Source organism: Chrysochloris asiatica, unplaced genomic scaffold (genome assembly GCF_000296735.1).
Source record: "Chrysochloris asiatica unplaced genomic scaffold, ChrAsi1.0 scaffold00030, whole genome shotgun sequence".
Taxonomy (NCBI): domain Eukaryota; kingdom Metazoa; phylum Chordata; class Mammalia; order Afrosoricida; family Chrysochloridae; genus Chrysochloris; species Chrysochloris asiatica.
Window position 1 is genome coordinate 6,822,771 of NW_006408548.1, and position 13,281 is coordinate 6,836,051.

The 13,281-nt window shown below is 40.3% G+C and overlaps 1 protein-coding gene across 1 annotated transcript in view; it reads right to left on the minus strand.

The window, feature by feature from the left end:
• Positions 1-13,281, minus strand: part of LOC102819221 (TGF-beta receptor type-2-like) — a 101,897-nt gene that overhangs the window by 74,949 nt on the left and 13,667 nt on the right. The window contains 1 exon segment of the mRNA XM_006851595.1: positions 11,063-11,137. Within this exon segment, the coding sequence (XP_006851657.1) occupies positions 11,063-11,137 (75 nt within the window).

A 13,281-nucleotide genomic window follows, 5' to 3' on the forward strand; every position in this document is an offset into this window, starting at 1 on the left:
GTCATCTTAATTATATTGATATATAATTTATAAAATCAGAAACTAGTTTTTGAGTTGATTCCAACTCATGGTGTCAGAGAACAACTATGTTCCATTACCGTGACTTTTCAGAAGCTAGTGATGTGCCGTGGAATCGAACCGACTCATAGCGACCCTGCCTAGGATTTCCAAAACTGTATATATCTTTATGGAATCAGAAAGCATCATCTTCCTCCCATGGAACCCCTGGTGGTTTCAAACAAACTGCTGACCTCAAGATTGAGAACAGCAGCTCAATTTGTAACCACTGTTGCAAGACCTTTATTCCTAGGGATCTGTGGGTAGATTCATTTACAGATGAGCATTTAACCATCTGCAGCACCCTGGGGCACTGCACAATTTCCACTGGAGGACAAATGGATGTGTTCAGAGTGGAAACAGGCTTGCAGTAGAAAAAGCTATGGACGGGCCGTATGTTGCTTGAGTGTGCATGGCCAATTCCTGCTTGTTTTCTGAATAGTCAAACAAGTGGGGGTAAGCATGGTAATCTTTAAGGATCCTTTCATTCTGAAAAACAAATCAAAACCCCTACAAAGTTTAATAAAGCTGAAGAATTCAAATATGTCCTAGTTTAGACCAGACAGTCCTGATTATATGACTCATGGCTTCAGGACCATGAAGCTCAGGAGTGACATTATGTTTGGTTTGTTTTCCCTGCTAATTTGAGAAAGCCAGTTTTGCAGTTTTTTAGTATATCATTTAAGTATGTCCCCTCCGACCCGCCCCCCGCCCCTCACATTACAAACATACACCTGGCTGCTACAGCTGACCAGTCTTGCAAGAACAAAACTCCACACAGCGTCAGTTGTGTATCATGAGATCAGAAGGAAGGAAAATTATGGCAGGTGACAAAGGACCACTTTCCGTACAGCCCTTGTAGGCATTTCCTCTAATTTTATGGGGGATGTGGAGGAAATTCTGATTTGGAGCAGAGACATTTACTGTAACAGTTAAAACAACAACCTTCCACATTAGAATTGTCAGTGTTTATTCTAATTACAGTCTCTGAGCTTGGCTTGAGTGATTAGTAATAATAAAAACAGGGGTGATTGTATAAAAACATCCTATTGCTTGATCAATGCCTTGATTACGTATGAGGAATAGTTATGTAACACTGGTCTTGTCATTATCCTTTTGCAGAAGAGGAAACTGTTTAAGTAACTTGTTGAGATTGGTAGAGAGATCATACTGTAAAGTACACAAGGGCAGGGTCTATAATCGATCTTATTCCCAAACAGTAGCCCCAACGTAGGGTCTGCTACAAAATAGGTATGCAATAACATTGATTGGATGAATTAAAAAATAAAATTCAAAATCAGCTTTTTCTATCATGCTATTTATTCGGGGCTAATTTTTTACCCCCAAAACGCAAATGAAATATGGTCAGTTTTCAGGAAATGAAAGTGGAAACCACACCTAGTACAACTTCAACATTATATTAAACTGTGATCTACTTCTTAAAAAATAAACTTGGGGAGATTTTCAATTCAGCAGCAGCAGCAGAAGCCAAACTACCCTTGGCTGGTTGGTATAACAGCCCAAAAGGTACATTCAGATTCATTTTGGTTTCTAAGATAACAGCAAACACTTTGAAACCTCCCCCTTCTATGTTTTTTAGGCAAAGGAAGTGAAATAAAAAAGAAACTTGTTTCAAGCATTGTTAAGGCTTCAAGAAAGGACAACAAAAGACAGGAAATTTGAAATGAAATCTGAGAATGTGCCCTAAAACTAGGCAGAGTTGCTTGTTTTCTCACAGTGGGTTGAGTGAGAAAGTGTAAGATCGATCTTTGCCTTTCCCGGGCATTACTCACTGGTCTCATGACCTTAATGTTATTTACAGTAAACAGTATAAAGGGCTCCACTGAGGACATGTAGCTGTGATCCACCAAACCATAACAATCTCACTAAGGTCAATGAGGAGCTAGAACAGCATTTACACCTTGAAGATGATAAAAGTGTTAAAGGGTTATGGAGTCAAGACAGATTCCACTAGCTATTTTAATGTAGGCAATAAGAGCTATACACAAAACTCTTGAGGTGGCATCTTCTAACATCCAACATAGTACTGGAATACTGGGATTTTTCTATCTGGGAATGGGGTAAGGGAGGGATGTTTGCATGTGGTCAGATTTACATACTGAAAGAACATTTAGTACCAAAGACAGGTTGCTGTCAGGTGCCTTCCAGTGGATTTTAACTCACAGTCTTATAGTGGCTCTACTATGACAAAGCAGAGCTGCCCCCATAAAGGGTTCTGGGAGCATACAAAGCAGATTGCGAGAAGCAGTAACATCAGAGATGGAGGCAGAGTAGATAATGTGGAGAGATGGAGCAGATGGGGACTCTGGACTCGGGGAGGGAGAGGGGCTGTGTGCTGGAGCCAGGGGGCAAGCTTGTGGGATATACCCTTTGGTTGTTTGATGATGCACAGAGGGGAATGTAATCATTGCAATGAAACGAAAGACAATAGGATGAATGTAAAGCTAATGTAAACTATCACATAATTCACAATAAAAACTTAAAAAAAAGCAGACTGCCAGGTCTTTGTTGATTGGCTGGGTAGGATTGAACTTCCATTCTTTAGGTTAGTAGTCGAGCACGTAACCAGTGAATTACCATGGTTCCTTGCCAAGAACAAGGGTGGATTATGTAACAAACTTAGAAAATGTTTGACATATCTTTGACTAGTAAGCCAAATTTAAATTCATTCCTAAGAAGACATTTTATGCAATCTCTAGGATGCAGTGAACTTTGGTGCCTTCAGTTTGTTTCCCAAGCAAAGAATTTATTCACTGAACTCTGAAATTAAACCCGTCTAGTGCAGCTGTGGTAGCAGTGGTTACTAAACGGGCTGCAAACTGCAAGGTCAGCAGTTCGAAACTACCAGCTACTCCATGGGAGAAAGTTGAGGCTTTCTGCTCCCATAAAGATTTACAGCCACGGAAACTCTGTTCACGGGTGCTATGGGTCGGAACTGACTTGACGGCACTTAACAACAGCAACAGAAGTGTAGCTCTGGTAGCACAGTGGTTACGAATTGGGCTGCTATTCTCACCGTCAGCAGTTCGAAACTACCATCTGTTCCATGGGAGAAAGAAGTGACTTTCTGCTCCTTTGAAGATTTACAGCCTCGGAAACCCTGTATAAGGTCGCTATGAGTCAGTTCCGACTCCACGGCACATAACCACCACCACCAGTGCTGGTGTGGTGCAGTTGGATAAGCACTGGACTGCTAACCGCAAGGCTGGGTGTTCAAACCCACCAATCAGTCCTTGGAAATCCTATAGGGTCGCTAAGAATTGGAGCTGACTCAATAGCACTTAAGAACAAGGGCTTAAGTGAGAACTTGCTCCCCAAAATAAACTCATTGCTATCAAGTCTACTCCAACTCATAGTGACTCTATAGGACAGAGAAGAATTGTCCCAATGGATTCCCAAAGCTGTAACTCTTTATGGAAGCAGATGGTCACATCTGTGGTCTACACAGAGACTGGGAGGTTTGAACCACTGACTTTTGTGTTAGCAACAGAGTGCCTAACCACTAATACACCAGGGCTCATTGGAATGGAAACAGAGATATGTAAACTAGCAACTGAGAGAATATATGTTCACTACAATTCATAGTCTCTTGTCCATCTTAGGGATTCACAGCATTTGTACTTGGCTAGTCTTTCTATTTGCTTCTCCATTTTGATATAATACATTTAATACAAGATACCTTCTTAAGAAAATGGGACGGGACTTCTATGACAGATGGCAGCTAGGCCAGTTGGCAAGTCCTTTTCCAGTGCAATTTCTAACCAAGCTTTGGCCTACTTCACTCCCCAGCTCTGCTCAAAAATTGCCATTCTTAACCACCCTTTCTAAAATTACAAGCACCCCAATATCACTCTCTACCCCTTAAGTACACTTAATATGTTGTTGTTAAGTGTCATTGAGTTGGTTCCAACTTACAGTGACCATTTATAAGGCTTCTGAGAAGTGCATGGTGGATATGAACCACTGACTTCATGGTTAACAGTCCAGTGCTTACCTACAGTGCCACCGTCTTGACATATTAATAAGGTCCTCTTTGTTGATTTGTGCACAGGGGCCTTGTGGAGTTTTCTGTTGTTCTCCCAGAACCTTGAACACTGCCTGGCACATGGCCCTAGATTATTCAACAAACGCTTGTTGCTGATAGCTGTCCTGTTCCCTTACTCCTCCCCGAAGTCAAGTTTCACATGCCATCCTTAAGGTCCAAGAGAGAAACTTAGGCTCTTCTGATATACTATTTGCAAAATGTCCATGTAGATCTGCAGTTGCTGGACAAGCAATTAGGTGTGCTCATGGAGGAAATCGGGTAATAGAAAAGAAAAAGATATGTATAGAGGGTGCCAAGAGTTAATGAAGAGCTCTAAAAAAGGGAATAAAAACTCAAGGTTTAGTTACTCAAAATTAGCAGTAAAAGGAAGTCAGTTCCCAAGAGAATATCTTTCCTAAATGGAGCTGTTCATGGAAGCAGAAGATCATCCATCAGACAAAAGAAGCCAGGGCTCTCAAAAAACAACTGGACTGAACTCAAGGGTATAACCTACAGCTGCTTGCTATAATACTGCCGCCACTAGCCATACTTGACTTTTTAAAACTAGATTTAAATTAACTAAACTTAAGCAAAAGCATGTATTCATTTCCAAGTCACACTAGCCATAGTTCAAGCACTTATTAGCCACATATGGCCAGGGCAGATCTAAAAGATTTTCATTATCACCAAAAGTTCTATTAGACAAAGGTGATCCCAAGGAAAATCAAAAGACAGGTTCTTCAACTTCCATGAAGATCTAAAAATAGAAGTTTACAAGAGAGCTGGGGAGTGAAATAGGCCAAAGCTTGGTTAGAAACTGCACTAGGAAGGGACTTGCCGACTGGCCTGGCTGCCGTCTATCATAGAATTTCTTTAAGAAGGTGTCTTGTATTAAATGAGTGACAGTCTGTGTTATCACTGCAGAGGTAGGGACATAAGACAATTAGGGACAAGGACTAGAGTTCTGTAGTAATCCTATAATCCATGAGTGACAGCAGCAGAAGGTCCCAGAAGTGAGAGAAATGGACTGAACTAGGTTTACAACAAGCTGAAACCTGTGAAGGCTCAAGTCAGCTGGCACAGACTCTCAAAATGCAAATCCCAGAGCCTAAGATAAAAGACTGGTTAGAAAAAAAAAGTAAGGCTCATCTGACTCCTAAGGTATCCAGTAATTCTCATTAAGCCCCGTTTCAATGACTGAAACTTAATGCAGAGCTGAGGCCCATAGATAAGTTTCCAGCCAAAGCCCAAATAAACCTAACACAAGAAAATTAACATTTTATAAAAAATACTGGCTGTTTCTTCAGGATTTTGTGGAGGGTTTAAGTCATAGCATGCAAAACGACGATGAGTTTCTAGAAGAACACAGCAGAAGGAAGACCAATGGGAGGAGAACTAACTCACAGGGGAAAATGCCAGGACCCTCAGAAAAGCCGCTTCTGTCTGGACTCTAGAAGCGAAACCCAATTATAAGCATTGCTCCAGGGCAAATTTTCTCTTCTAAGGCAGCCAGCTACCAGCCTTTGTATTTTACTCAGTATTTCCAGACACAGTATGAAGGCTTTAGAATCCCTACCACTCCATGACCACTGATGTTCAGCATATTGCTCTTAAACAAGACAATACTATTTGAACCACTCATTTAAGATTAAAGCTAAAAACACTGTACATAAAAGAGGCCTGGCTGGATCCTCTCATTACAAAATATTATAAATTGAGTGTATTGTTATAAAGTATTTCCATAAACATTAGAAATAATATACAAGTCCCAAGACCGGGAGCATCTGACTTACAGACAACACCTGTTGTTGTTGTTATGTGCCATGGAGTCGGTTCTGACTCATAGTGACCCTGTACAGAGTTTCTGAGGCTGTAAATATTTACGGGAGCAGAAAGCCTCATCTTTCTCCCATGGAACAGCTGGTAGTTTCGAACTGCTAGCCTTGCGGTTCGCAGCCCAATTTGTAACCACCCACTTGCCGGTAAATGTTATGTAAATTTGCCCACACTTTGAAAAGACTGACTCAACCTGTACTCACAAAAAATTTTTCATCACAATCATCTTCACTTGCTGCATGAGCAGCTTATAAATAATTAAAAAGACTAAGAAGCCCAAGTAAGAATTGAATGTATTCGTTCCAACAAATTTCACATAAAGACTTAACAACACAGGGACCGATCTTGTTTGGAACCTGGGGATTGCTTGTATCTAGGGCAGAAACAGTTTATAATTCCAAAGTATAAGAATTAAGGGGTACAAATGATTTAATCTACCCCACTATATTGTAGTGGTTATGAATCAGGCTGCGAACCACAAGGTCAGCAGTTCAAAACTACCAGCAGTTCCATGGAAAAAGTATGATGCCTTCTGCTCCCATAAAGATTTATAGCCTCGGAAATCCTGTACAGGGTCGCTATGAGTCAGATCCGACTCTACGGCACATAACAACAACAACAACTATGATTTTAGGTGCTAAGATAGAATTTAAATGTGTTCCTTCAGAAGCTTTGAAGAGAATGGGAATTTTAAAGATCTTCAGTGAATGTGTTGTCCAACATGGTAGCCAACAGTCGCATGTGGCTATTTTAAGTTTAAATTAATTGAATTTAAATTAATTGAAAGAAAGAACAGTTTAAAATTCAGTTTCTTAGTTGCACCTGCCACATATCACTGCTCAATAGCCATATGTGGCTAGTGGTTGCCGCATTGTATGCTGTTGTTGATAAAGTGCCGTCGAATCGGTTCCAACCCATAGCGACTCTGAACAGGGTTTCCAAGGCCATAAATCTTTATGGGAGCAGAATGCCTCATCTTTCTCCCATGGAGCAGCTGGTAGTTTCGAACTGCTGACGGGGCGGTTTACAGCCTGATTCGTAACCACTACACTACCAGAGCACCTTGCCACATTGTATAGCATAGATACATTTTCTTAATTGTAGAAACATCCACTGAACAAGTGCTGCTCTCCAAGGTTCCAATAGCCATCATTTGTTCCAATATCATCATTGAGATTATGATGCAAGGTGTTCTCTAAACATCAAGTTCCTGGGCTAGTTGCAGCCTTTACTACTCTGGCTAATTTTTTTTTTTTTTACAGTGGTTTATATATGTTGTTCAACTACCCATACCCTCCTCTGTTTCCAGCCCACCAAAATGGCATTAAATGTAAAATGACTGATTTCACTGAGACTACACACCTAACTAAAATTCTTTAAAACCTCCAAAGTATAATGCGTATCTTTGAGATTCTTGAGGTGGGGCATAACAGAAAAATTCTGAGTGGGACTCAGGACAAAGAATGAGCTCTCTGGAAGTAATGAATTTGTTTCCTGGTTTGTTTTGCTCACACCTTGGTTGACAAGAATCAGCAGACAGCATGGAGAAAGGTCTAGACAGAATCTAAGGGTAATATGGGCGGTATTGAAAGTTCAGGGACTCTAGAGAGCCTACCCACACATCTGTTTAAGTGCATTGAAGGAACTATTGCTTTAGAAATTCATTAAGTGCTGATGATGAAACACTAATGTCAAAATGGGATCAGAACATGGGAAAGGTCAGGTGGATGTAGGGAGACGGAGGGGGTTGGTGACAAACTCCTTTATCTTCTGCTAATTGAAGAAACATTATGGGAAAAGAAAGCAGTTTGCTATTTTCACAGCACAAACCCCACCCCATGAATTAATTTATTATGCCATTCCCCTTTTTACAATTTGCCAGTGACTCAGACAATTTCAGCTAAACTACATTTAATGCTGTCATAACCTGGTTACTATTCTGCTGATAAACCCCTTTACCAGGAACGCTTTGCTCTGTTTACTCTGCCTCCCACCTTGAGTCTTTTTACCTCCTCATGAGATTTCCATATAGAACATAAAGTCAAGGAGCTCATCTCCGAGGTGGTTTGCCTAGGCCCTGGAAGAAGTTCAGTGCCTTCACAATTGACTGCCAAGTCTATGCAACCAGGGCAAGAGGCTCAGAGAATGGCATCTTCAAGGACACCTGAGTAAATGGCAATGCATGCTTGGACCATGGCTTGGCTCAGCTATAGCATCCCCTACATGGTCAGTGGACAGACTTCCCTGGCAGTCATCTTTCTAACATCTCCTGTTTTCTTGAGACAAGTAAAGAATTATTGTTGGTGTTGATGTGGTTACAAGCTGTGAAGTCGGTTCCGATTCATAGCGACCCTGGAAAATGCACACAAGTTGACAGTGAAGTGAGGTTAAAGTGGATGCTTTCCAAGGTTTTTAAAATATTGTAGGAGCAGAAAGCCTCATCTTTCTCCCACAGCAGCTAGCGGGCTTGAACTACCAACCTTGTGGTCCATAATCCACTGTGCTCCTGAAGAATTATTAGCTAGGGACTCACATGTAGACAAATACATATTGAGTACCATCTGTGTACCAAGTCTGAATAAGAACCACTTCTGCAATGTTTGAAACTTAAATGTTTTCTTAATATAATCACATTTGCCTTTATAGGAAATAGTATGTAAAAACTACAAACATTTAAAAGGTTATATAAAAGATATTATGTCATAAGATTTACTATAAAATCAGTTTTAAATCTTAGTGATTAAAAGGTAAAAAGGTAGAATTAAAATCTATTACAGTTTGGAGAAAACCTCTCACATTATAATATAATGCATGAACTCTGTCAATGAGGTTTTTAAAATTATTATTATGGAAGATATCTTTGTAACAAACTGTTTACCTTTTCAACATTCTTCATGTACACAAGTCAGTTATAGTTATATTTATATTTTTCAACCATTGATATTATTTTCTTCAAATTTTTCCATAACCCTTAGCAGAAGCTCAATGTCCTTAGCAGTGAAATTCCCCCTCCCATCCCTCCCTCCACACTGGTACCTACTAATAAACTTTGGTCTCTATACACTTGTCTATCCCAAATATGGAGTCCTGATGTGGCCCTGTGGGTTAATATACTGGACTGCAAAGTTTGAACCACAGGGTAGGTGGTTCAAGCTCACCAGCCACCCCTTGGAAACTCTATATAGGTTCACTACGAATTGGAACCGACTTGATGGCACTTAACAACAGTAACAACAACATCCCAGATATAACGAAGACCACCTTTACTGGAAAAATCCTCAAAGAAGAAAATGTAACAGAATGATTCTAATTTTCAAGTCTATTAGAAAAATTATTCCAACAAATATAAGGGGAGTTTTAAAAAGTTCATGGAAAAATTCCATTATCTTTTGATTCCAGTTTTCCATGAAACTCACACACTAGTAGAAAGAACAGGAAGAAGACCATATTATTGTGTGAGAGCTGATTTAATGTGTTTCCTTAACCAAAATTAAGTAAAACTACATCATGACTCAACTTCCCCTTGTAAGTTATTGAGCTAATAACACTTAAATAAAGCAGGCTGCAGGAAAGCAGAAGTATAATAAAGTAGCTTTTTCTGCTGGCAAAAACTGGTTGTAGTATCTGCTGTTCCTAATTAAGATTATTTACCATGTCCTTTAAAATATCCTACTGAGTGTTCCATGCCTATCTTGTAAGAAGCGTCCTTGCAGTGTGGTGGATCACTTTTGTATAGCCTTTCTTGCCATGGTCTTGTGACTCCTATTGAATGACTGGGTGGGACTATGCACCATACTTATGGCGCACCAAGCAAATTGAGCAACCTGCTAATAATACAAATAAACCCGTTGGTGGCGGGACCATGCAAATATGGTGTATGGAAACCTTACAAGGGAACTAGTCAGTTTGCCATCCTGTTAGGCTTAAAAGAGAGGCAGTTCTAGAACAGAGAGGGGACATCACCAGCACCAAGAAGAAAAGGTAGAAGCAGCACACATCCTTTAGACCTGGGATCTCTGCACTGGAAGCCAACAAGACACAGGAGACAGAGAGAACTGTAGCAACAGAGACTACACATGATGATACCAAGTGGCATCAGAGAAATGATGAACTCAGAGGCAGAAGAACCAGGAGACCAGAGGAGGAGACCGTGAAGTGGAATTCCTAGCCAGAGCACAAGAGCTGTGTGCCTTAAGGCAGGAGGCTTGCAGGAGGAATGAGGTGCCTCTGGCCACTTATCAGCAGAGCTAAAAGAGCTTTGCAACACTTGCCTGAGCAGGCAAGAATACAGGCCAAAGGGGCTGAGGGACTGAAAGCCAGAGAGAGGTGTATTTGTGGGCACAGCTGGGAAGAGGCTGCCCTAATCAAAGAACTATATCCTGAGCATTCCTGAACCTGAATTGGAACCCATTACATTACTAATAATCCCCATTCCTGTGAGTATGGTTTCTGTATGGCCATTGCAATGGATTATCAAACCCTGTAGAGAATGTCACGGGAGGGACAATTATTGTCAGAACTGGTTAAAAAAAAGGTTGGCACGAGGAGGTATTCCTGATCTCTGCCTCATAGCAATCAGCTTTGGGCTGATGCTGATGGTGATTCATTATTGCCCTCGTAAAGTTGGGGAAGTCAGATGGCACTGCCCACCACTGTTCTGTCCTTCCTATGCAAAGATGCACATACCCGATTATCTCAAGTACCTGAGGCTCTGGTGAAGAGCAAAACAGCACGACCTTAACCACTGGAGTAACCTTTTTATAAGTGGCAGCATTTGTCTATTGACAATTGTGACAAAACCCTCAGAAGGCAGACCACATGGTGTTTAAGAGAGAAGCTGTTACCACAGGAGGGAAAAATGAAGACAAGTGACTCACTGAAGAGTTTGAACTCCAGTAAGACTAAACCCTCAAGAAGAGCTTCTAACGGGAGCTTTTCAAGCAAAGACTGAAACTCCAGATGGCAACACTTCCATCTCCCCTTCTACAATTTGTGTACAAAAACTTGAAAACCTGCTGGAAGCAAGGTTCTCTTTTTAGCTTAGATTTACTTGGAAAGTAACAGCAATGGAGTGCAGAAACTAAAATGGTTAAACGACGAAAGGATAAATTCACAATATTCAACAAGGTTTCAGGGGATAAGCTGTATTATTATAGCTGGACAGACGGTTTCATCGCTTTTGGCCCCCCATTTCCACATCTGTAAAATGGGATAATTACAACCGTCACAAAGGGTTATTCAAAACACAAGGCAAGACATACAAACGAAACTGTTTAGAAAAAAGTCATGTAAAACGTTCAGTAAATCTGAGTATTTATTTTAAACTGGGAATGGTCAGTACATTTTCTTCAACTACCAGACTAGTCATTTTTCTCCACTAGTGTCCTTTCCTCCATAAGTTTCAATGATAGCGAAATCATTCAAATAACCACTCCTTTATGTTTTCCTATATGAGTTTTCTTCAGCTCCTGGGACAAGTAGACAAAAGACTATTTCCAATACTTCTTTTTGACTGTTAATGTTCATTTATTTTAACAACAAAACTAGACAAGCTTTTCACTATGAAAAACATTTTATATATTCTGAGAAGAAATGTGCCAAAGGTAGAGCTCCTTGGGTGGCATAAATGGTTTGCACTTGACTAAAAACCTAAAAGTTGGCAATTCAAACCTACCTAGGAGCACTGCAGAAGAAAGGCCTGGTGATCTGCTTCCAGAGAGATTAGAGCCAAGAAAGCAGTATTTCTATTCTGTGACAATTCTATGACAAGGAACATTTCTACTCCATGACACACGAGTCACCATCAGTCAGAATCAACATGACAACAATGGGTTTGGGTTTTGCTTTGGGGAACGTTTTTGGTTATATTCCAAAGAAGGCTTTAGGCAGAAATGTTCACTAAAAGAAAGATTATTACTTACTGCAGCCCTAGTAACGTGTACACAAGTCCACAAGTGAGGTCAGGTTAAAATGATTGCAATCCACCAACTTGATCACCAGTGAGATGGATTGGCCAAGTGGCAGCACTGATGGACTCAAGCGTGGCAACAGTAATGCGGTTGGCCCAGGATCGGGCAGTGCTTCATTCTGTTGTGCGTAAGGTCGCTATGAGTCAGTACCGACTTGATGGTACCTCATAACAACAACAACAATGCTTCTATTCCCTTGCAACTTCAAGATACCTCATTTGGAGAGAGCAGAGAGCATAGTTAGCCTTGGTGGCCATCTCCTATAACACAGGAAGGTCATTTAAGAGAAACAACAGTCAGTCAATCAGATTTCCTCAAGATTTTCAGAATCGCATTCAAAGACGTCACTGAACATAGATTCAATGAAAATACTGATCACAATCAAAGGAGGACATTGTATCAGAGGTCAAGTATTATCTTTAGCTTATTTCCCCAGAACTTCTGAAATACTTATGTGTGTGTATATATAAGTAGCATAGTGATTACAAATGGGGCTGTGGGCTGCAAGGAGAGCAGTTCGAAACTACCAGCTGTTCTGTGGGAGAAAGCTGAGGCTCTCTGCTCCCGTAAAGATTTACCACCTCGCTATGAGTCAGAACTGACTCCACGGCACATAACAACAACAACATATATATATAAAGATAGCAATAACAACAAAATTGTTTTGACTGGCAGAACATGAGTAAAATAGATTTCTAATATCTAGTCAAATTACCCTTAGATAAAAGAAATTAACTTTGGGGAGTAGCAATTTTATGGAGCAGAAGAAGTTAAAATTAACTATAACCATAGGAGTCATTCAAGAAGTTAACCTTGGACTGTTAACCTTGGAAACTATTCGTTCCTTCTATTCTCTGAAGACACCACAAGGTATCTCATTAACAAAACTGGAAGAATGCAGCACTCTGCGTATATGAAAATGCTTTGTAAATTGTTGAATAAATGTCAGTGGTTATACAATTAATCACAAACATCCTTATTAACATCATTATAAAAATCTTAAAAGATAAAACTTTTTAGTATTATTGAAAGGCAACCAGCAGAACACCCAATTAAGAGCATTCTGTTTCAACCACATCCAAGAAAAGCTACATAATATTAAAATATAAATTTTTCTTTTTTAAAATTTTTGTGTCCATTTTCCCCATAGGTAGGTAGGTAGAATGTTCCTTGTCCATACTTATGTAATGCTATGAAGTCAGCTGTAGCTCCAGAATTTGCAGAGGGGCTTCATCAGTGTCAGTCTGGTTGGAGGGGAAGCAGGAAATTTGTCTGAAAACTTGCTTGCATAGGACGAACACTACTCCTGGTGTTGACACTGTGTGTTTATTCAGGATGGCTTTAAAGGAAGCTGATGGAGGCTAGGGTAGAGGA